General features: G+C 33.5%; 1 protein-coding gene, 1 long non-coding RNA gene and 1 other non-coding gene across 3 annotated transcripts; 1 reads left to right on the forward strand and 2 right to left on the reverse strand.

Annotated features, from left to right (window-relative positions):
* Window positions 1-3,891: 3,891 nt before the first annotated feature.
* Window positions 3,892-3,995, reverse strand: LOC145812555 (small nucleolar RNA snoR100). The gene has a single exon (XR_014355995.1). It is a non-coding gene; the product is annotated as a small nucleolar RNA snoR100 (small nucleolar RNA).
* A 2,655-nt stretch (window positions 3,996-6,650) lies between these two features.
* LOC145807570 (putative glutathione S-transferase parA) lies at window positions 6,651-11,142 on the reverse strand. Its single transcript, XM_082906039.1, has 4 exons — window positions 10,817-11,142; window positions 10,500-10,565; window positions 10,014-10,022; window positions 6,651-7,032 (listed from the first exon to the last, which is right to left on the reverse strand). The coding sequence occupies exons 1-4, from the start codon at window positions 11,126-11,128 to the stop codon at window positions 6,763-6,765; spliced, it is 657 nt and encodes a 218-aa protein (XP_082762165.1). The 5' UTR covers window positions 11,129-11,142; the 3' UTR covers window positions 6,651-6,762.
* On the forward strand, window positions 7,063-10,496 carry LOC145807571 (uncharacterized). Its single transcript, XR_014350791.1, has 3 exons — window positions 7,063-7,192; window positions 7,223-10,377; window positions 10,408-10,496. It is a non-coding gene; the product is annotated as an uncharacterized LOC145807571 (long non-coding RNA).
* Window positions 11,143-14,751: the final 3,609 nt, after the last annotated feature.

Here is a 14,751-nt window from a genome sequence, read left to right on the forward strand (position 1 = left end):
AGTATATATATAATTTGATTTCTTCATAAATCTATTTATTTAATTTCAAAATTTGAACAACATATTGTGAGTACAAATCCACTTTCCTTGATTTATATTTAATTCGTTATTTTTATTTATTTATTTTTATTTATTTGATATTGGTTTGATTTTGTATTTGTATATAGATGATGAATTGATTTCATTATTTGGCTAGATGTGTGTGTAAGGTTTAGGGTTTTTATATGTATTTATTTTATAGTTGTAATCACACTCATGGTTATATGAAATTAAAATAAACTTAGAACCCATAGATAAATTCCTTATATTTTACCATGACTCCATGGATTCTTGTTTTACTTGAGTGTTGGTGAGAAAGAGTGTATAAAAAAAAAAAGTGAGAATTATAAGATTTATTTAAATGCCTTAGGCTTGGCATTGTTATGTTTATTTTCATGAGTAGATGAGAGATTGTGTATATATATATTGTTGTCTCGTTCTCATGAGCAGATGAGTGTTTTGATTTACGCGCATACGTATATGCTAACCATCTGGGGAGTGTGTGTCAAACTCGGGACGATATCTCCATGCAAGTTTGGCTTCGAAGCAGTGTTAGGTATACGGGACACACATGGGATATATGTGTAGGCCGGAAGTGAAGGGCTAAAGTGGTGGAGTTAAGGTATAAAGAATTTAATTATAAGTTTATTAGTTTAGTGCGAATTGTATTGAGTTGTACATTTTGAAAAATAGTAAACGACCTTGATAAATTATGAAATTTGGACAGATGCATGTATACGTAATTCTAGACAACTTTTGTATTTTAACTTTGTACTAAAAAGATCGATTAGAACTTGTAATCGGATTATCATGGTTTGTTCATTTTAGCAATGTAGATTTTAGATGCTGTTTTAACTCACGAAACGAACTTATTTTTATTGGTTTTGTATGAGCTGAAGTAAAACATTATTCTGAATACTTTTAGTATTTTTTTTTTTTGTTTTCAGTTTCAAATTTTTCGGTTAAATTGTGTTCAGGTTCTTCTATCAAGTTTTTCTCTCAACCTGTTCCGTTTCTATTAAATTTGTTCGCATTGTCTTTTAGGAAATTGGATTCTGTACAACTTTTATTCTTTGAGTTTTGGTCAATTCGAATTATTTAAGTATGAAACGGTGCATTTTTATACTTCTTCAGCAAATTACTTATGATAAAATTATACTAGCTTTATTTTTATTTTTTTTTGCAGAATGGTAGGTCTTACTAACTTTTTATCTGGGGCTGACCCACTATAGTTTTATTTTTATTTTATTTATTCTATACTCAATTTATATTTCGTTGTGTACGGGCAAAAACTAAATGCCACCCATTCGTCTCGGTGCGGATGAAACTACTTGTCTTATCCCGTAACAAGAATTAAATGTACTTTTATTTGTGTCTGGTGGACACATGGGTGTCAAACATTTGTACTCATGCCAGTATACTTATATAATGACCCGTTTTGTCTCTTGGCAACTTGGGTGCGTTCTATTTAAGGGCAGCCGAGCTTTCTTTGTAAGATTAATTGGGGACTACGGTGGTGATGAGAAATAACTATAATTGTTGGACAAGTTGTTTTGATTATTTATTGTTACTTTAATGTTGGAGGTATTGGTTAGTTTTGAAATTATGATGGATGGTTTGATTGGCGTTTTGTTAGTTTTTTTTAATTTTTTTTTATTTTAAATCCTTTGTTATCTTTTGAGCATGAAAATTTACTTGAACTTTATGAAGACGAGAATATTTAGATTTTATTTTTTAGATGATGGAATATTAATTGAGTTTTAATCTTAATTTAATATTTAATTGTTTAAATTTTTAGACGTAATATGTGTTCTCAAACTTAAAAGTGAGTCGTTTGAACTTATTTTTTGTTTTTTACTTTCTCTATACCCTAGGTGTTGCTTGTTTCTTTCCAAACTAGTTGACAATTCAATCTAAATTTTTGGTTTTGAGATTTCTTTCTCTGTTTTTGTCTTGGATGCTTTCAGAAGCAGTGAATTTCTCATATATGTTTGTGGTGGTGGCGATTAAAGTGCGTGTGCTATGAATGATAGTGAAAATCCTATCAACAAGAAATCTCCACCGTCGTCGATTTCGGCAATTCAAGCTCTGTTGATTGTGAATCTAAGAAAGACTGATCTAATCAGTGATGATCATGGGGAGTCAAAAAGATTAGGGATATAATTGGTATTAAAATGGGAGTTTAAAGAAAAAGGGAGGGAATTCATTTTGTTGGGTGGGAGTTCAAATAAATAGGAGATTAAAGGCTAGTTTGGCATGTTGAGAAAAAATAAAAAAATTACTCAAAAAGTAAAAAAGTTATCACTATTCACAAATTAAAAATATATATAAAAAATTAATTTTCACAATATTAATACAATCTAAAAAGTTACACAGTTACGCAATGATGGTACAAAAAAAAAATAGATATAAATATTTATTAAGTTAGAGGATACTGTTGGGCCCGTGGAGGTCTACCACGGATTCCATTTCGATAATTCGAATTATTTGTAGAACTTGTCAAGTATTATATGCTTGAAAAAATCACATTGATTGGATATTGATAGTTATGTGATCAAATCAGATTTTTTTTCAGCCGTTTATTTTTCACTGTCCATTTTTCTCATACAAAACTGTTTTGATTACATAGCTATCGATATCCGATCAAAGTGACTTTTTACAGACATATAGTATTTAACGAGTTCTACACATTGCACGGTTTAAATTATCGAAACGGAACTCGTGGTGGACCCTCACAGGCCCAACAATACCTGTGAAGCCTCATGCTATATATACATATGGTTCAGATTCTTCTCACCATTTCAACCATTTCGTACAGTCCTTTTGCAACATTGTTACTGATGAGTCTAAAACGTAGGGGTAAAAATATAATTTTGCTATAGAAAAAAAATGCATTTATTTAGGACACCTTAAACAACTCCTAAAGTAAAAAAATAGATCCTAATAGCAACTCTTAAATTAGTTTATATTTTAACAAAATTAACGACTTTACCCTTAAAATTGAACAATGATATCTTTAATTGTCCTTATTTAGAACATAATTCAAAATTCAAAGTCAAATATGTTACAATTTAAAAATTATGAACTAAAATGACACAAAATCTAAACTACCGTAATGTAACACTTTTTGACTTTTTATAAAATATGAATTAGGTATGAGTTGAGTTTAAAGTGATGTGATAAAGAGGTGATGTGATTTAAATAAGATGATACAACTTAAATTGAGACTTTTTAATTTTTTTAAATTATGACCAATAAGGCCTTAACGAATAAGGCCATTTCATCTTATTTTGCTTATGTTTGGAAAGATAGGTTAAGTTTGAGACTATTTTAATCACAAAAAGACAAAATAAAATTTTTAATTTAATAAGTCAAAATATCACATCAAACCTATAATCATTACATTTTTTTTTCTCACATAAAGTTAAAAAAATCAAAAAAATCTTACCAAATAGACTTTCTAACCACAAATTAACATAATCCAAAAATTAAAAAGCCAATTAACTCCCCCAAAGAAACCCTTTGGGGCTGGAAGCACTAGTGTTGTTCCTCTTTCGAATCAATTTTATTAAGAAGGTTAATAATTTACAAATAAAAGGTTTTGTAAATAATTCTTACAAATTGATATAAGATGCCCCAATAAACTACAATTTATATAATAAATTCAATATTTATAATTTTGTTTTTATAAGCATCATTTTTATTTTATATTTTATTATCATATAAAAATGTAAGGTTTCTTTCAAAATCATATTTTACTTTCATTTGTTCATCAAAAATAAATAAATAAAAAACAAATAATTATCAATCAATTTAAACACATACTTCAAACATGAAGAACAAGAAGAAGAAAGATGTGGGTCGTATCCAGGCCCGCAAATCAGAGTGGATCAGAGAGGGCAGACATGAAGACCCGATTTTCAATTTCTGTGCACATTACCATGCTTCCTTCATTACTATTTATCCAGAGCATCGGCTTATTGTACACAGATCACTATCATCAATTCGAAGATTCATAAGATTTTAAAAATACCATTGAAAAGTAAAAAATTTACACACTGCAAAAGATTACAAAGTTTTCAATAAAAGAAAAAGAAATCTCAAAAGAAAAAAAAAATCAATGGCGCCGCGAGTAATTTTCTCGGAAAAAACGAATATGAGAGACTCTTTTTAATCTGAGTTTGTGATTGATATTTATAGGCGGGGCTCGAGAGAACCTGCTAGGGTTTCGTTCTATTCCTCCTTCCTTCTTGAAACTACTAAAAAGCCACTCTTTCCTTAAATAGCGAAATTAGCCCCGGGCCATGCTCTACCACGGGCTGAGCATTCATGGGCTTATAGTTATCTTGAGCCTAGATTCATTTTGGGCCTGCAAGGGGCCCAAACTTAGCTCTGATTATAAGATTATTTGGAATGACTTAAATAAATATATTTTTTGTCTTTTATGAAAATATGTAAAAAAATAAAATAGTGATGTGATAAAAAAAAAATAAAAAGATAAAAAGTGTGCTAATATAGATTACTCTAAACAACCTAACAAATATATTTTTCTTCTGCAATTAGGCAAGAGCCAAATTAAATTGGAACTCACCCATCACTTTTTTTTTTTTTTTTTTTTTCGTGCGTGTGTTATTATTTGTTTTAAACTTTGTACATTTTAACGCTCATAATTATAAAATTTATATTTATTTTTTTATTATTTATTTTTTAAAATTCCATACGAAAGATGTATAAAATGTAACTATATTTTAGTGTGTGAAAGGTGTTTAAAATGTATTTTATTCATATTTTACTCATTTTTTCTTTCTCTTTTCAAATTCATATTCAATTTTCTATCCAAATTTATAAACAAAATACAATCTTATCATATATACAAGGAAAATTTTCATTTTAGTTGAAGTTTTAAAAATAACTTAAAATAAGTGATAAATTTTACAAATATTGATAATTAAAAATATAAATTTTTTACTAATCTATAATAATTTTTTGAAAGAATAAATTACAAATACACCCATTGAGATTTGATTAAAATACAAATCGCCCCTTATGGTTTTGAAAATTACATTCTACCCATGAGGTTTTCAATTTCATAACAAATTGTCTTTTTATTAATAAATTATCAAGTCAATTAACAATTTTAATGATGTTAAAAATATATTTCAATTAATAATTTAAGTAATTTTATTATTATATAGAAGAGTAATTGTAAATTTTATTTTTTAATTAATTTTGTTAAATAAAAAATTCTGACGAAAGAATATTTATAACTTTCTAAATCATATGAAATAATTTTTACTTTCAACAAATCTAAAAAAATATATTTATAATTTATTCTTTTTGAAACTACCACCACTGATTGATCTTTGAATGGAAAGATCAGATACCTAAAATTAACATGGAATTTTTTATTGGTCCTACCAACTCTCCATCCATTGATATCGCAGCAGAGAACTCAGAAAAATAAAATAAATAAAGAGCGACATGTATTCAAATTCTTTAATAGAGGATAAGTTTGACACGGGTTATTTATTTATGTGTCAATTCATGATCATCTCCAACATGCATATCTTATTGACGTGGAAAACTATTATACTACATAAATTTCTATCAATTCATATATAAAAATAAAAAAAAAAAAACTCATCAAAATGACTTATTATTTTAAGAATATCACCATCATATCATTCTGGTAAGATTTTTTTATATAAAATTTTTATTTTCACATTATTTGCCAATCAATTTATATGTAGCACTACTCATAATATAAAATGTCAATGTGTGTCACTAATGGTGATTAGGCAACTAAATATTTATTTAGAAAATGTCTTAAATTTATTGAAAGAGTAACTTTTTTTTTTTTTTTAACAAATTTGAAAGAGTAACCTTACAATAAAAATTTTAAATATGTATTGTAGATTTTAAATTCTAGATACTTTTAAGTAATTTTCCAAGTATTTAATATTTCTATTTAGTCTGTGAGGGTTACAATCTTCAAACACTTTTGTGTCAGGAAACAAATGGTTTGCTTTAATTTTAGATGTTGCATTCGAGAATTTTAATTGGAAAATGTTAGAGAATAGAAAAGGTTATTTGAAAATTTACTAAAAATACAATGTGTTGTAAGTTTAAATAATGTGAGCTATATCCAAAATAAATTTGGTCTACCCATTTCCTTTCTTCTTCTTCTTATTATTTTTTTCCACTGGGACAAACTAATTGATGAAATCAAGCTTCAGGTCCAAATCTCACTCGGGCTTTGATGGCTTTTCAACAAATGACTTTTTGCAATTTTATCGGTAAGCTAAGAAGCAGCAGCACTCACATCTGTAATTTTATTTCAGTGAGTATTTCATTAGTGTTGGGATGTGATCGGTAAGCTTTGACACCCTCCCCCCATCTCCTCTTTATTGATGTTTTCCTTGGCGATTGTGTTTCCTCATGTTTACATCAATAAATTTCTTTTGCCGATCAAAAAAGAAAAAAGTAACATTATTACCACATAATACCAATCTCAGAAATTATGACATCACGCTTGAACAAACGATCAAGTAGAGAGTAGAATATATGAAATCCATGGCAAAGTATTATTTGTGATTAATTGTAAAAAAGTGAAAATAATTGTACTTCGATAGAGGTACAAGTAGAAAACAAATGATCCACTTGTATTTCAATAAAAATGACAATTATTTTAAGTTGCTTCTATTAATTTGCAATTTTCGATTTTCAATCGACTCCGAACCTTTTCCTGAGCTGCAAAACATAGTCATAGACCTTGTGAGGGTCATGGAGAGATTTGGAGACACCCTCTTTCTCCAAGCACCTCTGAACCCATGCCATCAATTTGGGGCACTGAGCTTGAATGTTGAAGTTTCCACAGGACTCATAAGAGTAGAACCAAGGGTAGTAGGGTACAAGAACTATGTCCAAGAACCCTAGGTTTTCACCTCCAAAGTATGGCCTCTCTCCCAACTCTCCTTCTAAAGTCTTCAAGCACTCTGTAGAAATTTAATGTATAAAGAGAAATGATTGTATTATTAATTGATATATATTGATGTCTATTACAATGATTCATGATTCCTATATATAGAAGAGGGTGAGTGTGTAGTAGGTAAGGAATAGGTGAAGTGGAGGTGGTAGTGGTGTAGTGGGTTAGGTTTAGTGGAGTAGGTTTAAGTGGGTGAAGGTTTAGTGGAGTAGGTGAGGTGGTAGTGGTGTAGTGGGTTAGGTTTAGTGGAGTAGGTTTAAGTGGGTGAAGTAGGTGGAGAGTAGGTGGATTTTAACAGCCCCCTGCAAACTCAAGGGGGATAGGAACTAACCAACTTGAGTTTGGAGAGAGTAACAAAACAAGAAAATACATAAAAATAAAAGAGGATAAGAGACACTGTATGGTCGTGTCAGACCATTGGTGAAGACACTGGATGGTGGTGTCATAACGTTGTAGAGGACACTGTATGTGGGTGTCAGAACCATGTAGAGGACACTGTATGGTGGTGTCATAACGGTGTAGAGGACACTGGATGGCGGTGTCAGACCGATGTAGAAGACAGTTTATGGGGTCATGTCGGACCGTTGTAGCAGACAATGTTGTGACAGTTGTGGTGACAGTTTACGGAGTCTTGCTGGACCCTTGTAGAAACTAACCGGAATCAATGTCGGGACAGTTTACAGAGTCTTGTCGGACCCTTGTAGAAACTAACCGGAATCAATGTCGGGACAGTTTACAGAGTCTTGTCGGACCCATAAAGGAGCTAACCGGAATCAATGTCGGGACAGTTTACAGAGTCTTGTCGGACCCATAAAGGAGCTAACCGGAATCAATGTCGGGACAGTTTACAGAGTCTTGTCGGACCCGTAAAGGAGCTAACCGGAATCAATGTCGGGACAGTTTACAGAGTCTTGTCGGACCCTTAAAAAATGCACCCTCAAAAGGTGTGCCCAATTTTTCAAAAGGCGTGCCATCAAAAGGCGTGCCCAATTCATCAAAAGGCGTGCCGGACATGATGGCGAGGCACGTGGGCGCCTTGGCTTGCGTGCCCGTGTTGTCGTCTGTCGGCAAGTGGCGCGCGATGCGCGGATCGGCCCTGGCTATTTAAACCAAGGGTGAGGCGGAGGCTGTGCATACCAGTCTGAAACCGCTGAAACCAACCCGTCTCTGAAAAACTCTGCCTCTTCGGAGAGAGAAACTTTGGAACACTTTGTAACCCAGAAAATGGCTTCGTCTTCCCGCGGTCTGCTCACCCTCTTTCCCGACCTCAACGAGTCAACAAGAGAGATAACTGGTGCGGTGGCACTGGAACCTCAACCAAGCGCCCCGGAGTTTGCTCCGTTGAACTTTCCGATGCGGTCGGTGGAGCAAAGAATGGCAGTGCAGTCGGTTGTGGAAGCCAATCAGTATACATTGAAGTCATGTGTGGAAACCATGACTGCGGTTACAAACTTGTCGAACCGGCTGCAGAGTAGGGCAAATGAGGTGCAGCAGTTAAACTCCCAGCTGGCTCTGCTCCAACGCATGTATAAGGATGCGCGAGCAGAGATAAGTGTGCTAAAGGCGGAAAATAAGGAGCTGAAGCGGAAGGCCACCGTGATGTTCCGTTTTGGAGGTCCGCCATATGCTGCAGTGGAGGAGCAGGGAGTAGTGATCATGCCCAGTGGAGTGGGAAATACGGAGGCAACACTGGCAAGGGCCGCCCAGGACGGAGGCAAGAAGAAAAGACCGGCGGCAGAGTAGAGAAGAAAAATCCCACTGTGGGTGGGTGTTTGTTTGTTTGTTTGTTTTTGTTTTTGTTTTTGTTTTTTTTTTTTGTGTGTGTGTGTAAAATTGTGATCGGGGTTGATCCCTGAGATGAATAAAATATGGGTGTATTGTGCAAATCCGAATGGCTGGAAGCTACAAGACTCAGCAGAAAAAATGAGAGGGAATGAATATATATATATATATATATATTTTTTTTTTAAAAAAAGAAAAGATAAAAAGTTGAGGTTCAAGGAAAAGTTGGGCGGTGGAAAGAAGAAAAAGAAATATATATATATATAAGAAAAAGAATCAATTTGTGTTTCGTTTTCTTTTCAAAAGATGGAGTAAAATAATAAAATAAAAAAAAAAGAAAAAGAAAGTTGAGTGGGGAACAGGAGTGTGTGGAAAGAAAAAAGGAAAAAATATAGGTTGGAGAATCTGAGCATCGGAGAAGATGAGAGGAAAAGGAAGTGGAGTGGTATATGCCAAGTGGTACAGCAAAATCTACGTCCCAAACTTTGTTTCAGCGATGGAAAACATCAGTGTACAGATGAGAACATCTGGATTCGGAGTAGCTGTCACAGGAGAAACATAATCCCTCTTCTTAACAAACCGAGCAAAACCAAACAATCCCAATAGGAGCGTCCAGAAGGACAGCTCGGAGATGAAGTCTCTCACGGCTGCAAAAACGATTAAGCCAGCTACTGTAAGAAGGTATGGTTGGCTGTCTACAGAGTCTGGAACAGAAGCTTCAGCAATGGCAATTACGGAAGACACCAGCACGATGATCAGAGTCAGCTCTGGAATAGGAGTATATGCTATCACTGCTGAGTAGAAAGCTCGAATGGTGTAAAGTGTAGTTTCTATTCCTCTGATCAGAGAAGTTACTGGATCACCAATGAAATGGAAAATAAGGGCCAGTGCAAGTTTTAAGAGGTATCCCACGAACTGGGTAATACTTGATAAAACCTTTTTCCAGTTGGACAACTCCCACAAGACTGTTCTCCAGGCATACAAAAGGAAAGCAAGAGCTATGAACCAAGGCCACCTAACAAGTGGGCTTGGGGCTTCCTTGGTCAAGGGCCTGAACCGGTCAGGCATGGTACTGTGCCCAGAGTGTACCCAGTAAAGGGTAGTAGAGAGGGATGATTGTGAAGAGGACGCTTTCGAAGCTGCCGTTGCCGACTTGGATGACGCCGATGAAGGTGGTGATGATATTATAGCGAAAGTGACTTTCGACATGAATGAAGTGCCTACAAGGGTTCCACCAGATAGCCCTTTGGCACCTCAATGGTATAGACTAGAGCATCGGAAAGGTGAGACCAAGGTGAAAGGAGAGGAGGTATGTGTTGAGGTCCGGCGGGCGGCCAAGGCGAGACTGCCGCCCGCCGGTGAAGCAGAATGACTAGGTTGTTAACCTTGCTCTGATACCATGTAGAAATTTAATGTATAAAGAGAAATGATTGTATTATTAATTGATATATATTGATGTCTATTACAATGATTCATGATTCCTATATATAGAAGAGGGTGAGTGTGTAGTAGGTAAGGAGTAGGTGAAGTGGAGGTGGTAGTGGTGTAGTGGGTTAGGTTTAGTGGAGTAGGTTTAAGTGGGTGAAGGTTTAGTGAAGTAGGTGAGGTGGTAGTGGTGTAGTGGGTTAGGTTTAGTGGAGTAGGTTTAAGTGGGTGAAGTAGGTGGAGAGTAGGTGGATTTTAACATATCTATCTCCCTCTTGGCTGCCTCTTGAACCTCCCCTTTGGTCATCAGTACCCTCTTCCCACTGTCATATACCTATTCATTAATCCAACATTAAATATTAATTATGTATTCAGAAAATAAAATAAGCACTCTATGATTGTTAGAATTAGAGGTATTTTTGGAACAAAACATTGCACCTTATAAAAAATAAAATAAAATTAGCATTTTATAAATTAGCACAATTGAAATATTGAACCAAATGCATACTTTAGATACTAAAAATGTAATCAATCTTTTTTTTTTTTTTTTTTTTTTTCCGAAGTGTAATTAATTTTTGAAGTCACCTTCTTGTCAATGAAATTTGCCCAAAACCTTGCCTGAGATTTCAGGTAAGGATCAGAAGGCAACAGAGACTTGTCGTTCCAAACGTCGTCGATGTATTGAAGGATGATCAGTGATTCACATATGGGTTTTCCATTATGAATCAGAACTGGGACCATCTTATGAACTGGGTTCATTTGTAGGAGCAATGGGCTTTTGTCTACCATGTTGTCTTCCTTGTACTCGTATTCCACGCCTTTCTCTGCTAAGGCAATTCTCAGCCTCATTCCAAAACAACTAGGCAAGATGTCGAGGAGGACAACCTCATCACCCATTTTTTTCTTAATTAGTTGAGCTCAGAGTTAGAGAATTGCCGAGGAGCAAGCACCTGTTTTATAGTTGTTTGTGCTAGTGTGAACTGAGAATTTTCGACTAACGTGACTTGAATAAATGACATGATTTAATAATATTAAATATTAAATTAATCGAGTTATTGTCAAAATGCATAATACAAAATTGATAGGAATAAAAATTAGTTACTAAATATTATTTTTATTAAGAGATGTCATGATATTTTTAAATTTTCTTATGTAACTAGATCAAATTGAATAAAAAATATGTAAAATATAATTTTAAAATTAATAATATTTTTTATTTAATGTAATGTAATTTTTTGTCTACTATTTTAAATTATCTAGTGAAAAATTATAATAGGAGGGCATAGTTTTTGTAAATTGCGAAAATGAAATTAAGTTGTAATCAAAATTATTTTGAATAATTTCATCTAGTTCATATTAGTTTCATGAAAATGGTTAAAAATTAGTTCTATATTATACATTTGGTATTTTTAAATAAGACACGAAACAAATCAAATATAAATAAAAAAGTAATCAGACGCAATAATATGATAAAAAAATGGAAAATTACAAAAAAAAAAAAAAAAAAGCACTGAAGTTTGATCCTTATAACTATATAACTTCTGGATTTTTAATTTTTTCAATTTAAATTCAAAACTTTTGATTTGTTTTCAATTCAAAACTTTTGAATTAATTGCCTATTTTCATTAAATAAAATCGACAGAAAATGAGTATTTTAGTCATTAAATTCAATAAAAATGGATATCTTATACACTTAGTGTAGCACTTGTGCCTTTTAAAGCTTTTGGTAAATGTATTTGGACTCTTTATTCGATTTTGGGAACCTTTGGTGTTATTGTACTTTTGTTTTGGAGGAGTACAAATTGATTTAAATTTGTTGGGTTTGGTTGTTCGCACTTATTCTTGTCAAAGTTCCTTGGAGACTTAGAAACTCCATTCTAGGGTCGACACCAGCCTTCCTAGAGTCGACCCTTACCTGTTGATGAAGTTCTGGAAGTGTTGCTGGAACATAGGGAAGACACCAGACTGGGAGAGGGTCGACCCTCTTCTGTCTGTGTGTTGGTTGCTGGAACATAGGGTAGACACCAGACTGGGAGAGGGTCGACTCTCTTCTGTCTGTGTGTTGGTTGCTGGAACATAGGGTAGACACCAGTCTGGGGTGGCGTCGACACCTTCAGTGCAGTCAAAGCTTTCCCAGATTTTTTTTCCTCTTTGGTGTCGACACCACTGTTGCTGGGGTCGACACCTGCGACTTTTTCCCAGATTTTTCTACCGGTTTGGGCCTACTTTTTGGGGATATTTTGACTAGATATTTTGAGTTGACTTTGGGGCTTATATCTATTTTTGACCTAGTACTATATAAAAGCCCTCACTTGACAATTTCTCTCACTTTTTCTTCCCTTTCCTCTCTCTAAACCGTGAAACACCATCTCTCTCTCTCTCTCTCTTAAGGCACTTTTCACTCAAAGATCCTTAGATCTACTTGTTTGAAGACCTCTACTCACCTTGCTCCTTTGAGATAAAGTGAAGAGCTTGTCGAGGGCTTCATTTTGATCGGAGCAAAGCTTGGTTTCTTCTCCGTCGACTTTTGGATTTTTCTTCCTTCTTCCCCTTCTAAACTTGAGGTAGGGATAAACTACTCCTTGCTATGAGTTTTAACACAGATGTTTGTCATTTTGTATAAATGGTGGGTTGTGATGATTTTGGGGAGTTAGGGTTTTGAATTTGAAATTACAAAAGAGGGGTTTTCAAGTATTGAACTCTATGTGTATGTGAGACCTTGGAAAATGAGGTTGTTGGTGTGAAATTTAAGAAATTGAGCTTTAGGGTTGAGGTTTGAGAAAAAGGGGCAACATGTCCAACTTGAATGTAATTCATTAATTTGTATAATTAATGTAGTAATTGTGGGAATATGAAATTGAGTCGGAAATCATGAAATTAGATGGAATTGAGATTGAATAGTGTAGTTGGATTGATTAATCACTCACCTATGACAATGTTGATATTTTATCTATTGATAAATTTATTATCTGTTTAGAGATAATTGCTTTGGGCTATCGGTGGAGAATAGTCTTGACTGTTGTAGACATTGTATGATAATTAGGGAAAATTGAAACTAATCACATTGATTATGTCATTGAATATGACGGTTGGAATAATACAGCAAATGTGTGTATTGACTGATCATTATATATGATAAGTGTTTAAATATATTGTATATGTATATTGTTTGGAAGGAGATAGGGGATGTACTCCATGGTTTGAGCGAAGATAGGGGATGGACTCCACTGATATAGCAAATCAGTGTATCACTTGAAATATGGAAGTGTTGAAGTATGGAAGTGTTTTAATATGAGTTATATTTTCATGTGAATTGTGAAGTATGGAAGTGTTTTAATATGTGTTATAGTCTCATTGAATTGTTTGGTCAGGTACTGAGCCATAATTATGAAACGAAACTGTATAAGTGAAGGAAACTGAAATGAAAAATGGATGTACTTGTTGTTGAATTAAAAAGTGTTGTGAGTTGGTTTATAAGTGTCAACCTTATATCAAATGCTATTGTTTTAGTTATTTCTTATACTTGGTTTAGTATATCTCTACTGGGCATTGACTCACCCTATATGGGATATCATTTTCAGGTTCAGGTAATATGCCACCTCCAAGGACTTAGCTTGGGAGGCTTAGAGCTGAAGATCCCTTTTGTTGTTCACATTTTTGTGTATTACATGTAAATTCAAGCCGAGGGTTTAATGTGTATGAGTTAGTATTCTATTTTTTTATAACCAAGTGTTGGCTTGGAAAGTTGTAAGCCCGTAGGGCATTTACTTTTGTTGTCAACATGTAATACTTTTGTGATAAATACTCTGATAAATAGATGTACACTTTATTCTCTTGAATATATTGTCAATTTCTTGTATCATGAATGTATGAACAATAGGTTTATTTTGGGGGCGTTACACTTAGTATATACTTATATTGAGTTTAATAAATAAAATACTATGTTTTTCGTTGGTTTTAGTTAACAAAAATAGTTAAATGGTTTAGATTGAAAATAAATGAAAATATTATGGTTCAAATTGATAAAATTAAAACTTAAAAATTTATATTATTATAAAAGTCAAATCCTGACTTTTAATATTTTTTGTAATTATCCCAGAAATAAATGATAAAATAATTCTAACACAAATTTAAAATAAAGACGGAGGCCGACCATACATGGAACCAGGGTCGATTTTACCTAGGTGCGATGTAGGCACAAGTAAGGTTGCGAGCAGCATCATGCTGGACCCCAAAGCTCTGGTCATCTTGTTTTCGCTAAGGTTGACTGACCTTGTGAGGATTGGCTCAAACATATTTTGGTCTTTATTTATAATTTCTGTTGTTGTTGATTATGCCTATTTTCCAACATCAAATTTGTTCCAATTTCATTGGTCTTCATTAGTCGGTCTCCTCTTCAATATTATCAAAATAAACTTTGATTATTATTTTTTATATCAATAAAAAATCATTACTCTTGTTTTTCCCCTCTCCTTTCTTGACCAAATACTCACTGTGAAAACAAAAAGAATAAGGATTGT

This window comes from Camellia sinensis, chromosome 14 (assembly GCF_055761805.1).
Source record: "Camellia sinensis isolate YWXY chromosome 14, ASM5576180v1, whole genome shotgun sequence".
In the NCBI taxonomy this organism is placed as follows: Eukaryota; Viridiplantae; Streptophyta; class Magnoliopsida; order Ericales; family Theaceae; genus Camellia; species Camellia sinensis.

Coding starts and splice junctions, on each gene's coding strand:
- LOC145807570 (XM_082906039.1), bottom strand. CDS start 11,128: ATGGGTGATGAGGTTGTCCTCCTCGACATCTTGCCTAGTTGTTTTGGA. Junction 10,566..10,816: donor CAAATTTCATTGACAAGAAG/GTGACTTCAAAA, acceptor ATTAATGAATAG/GTATATGACAGTGGGAAGAG.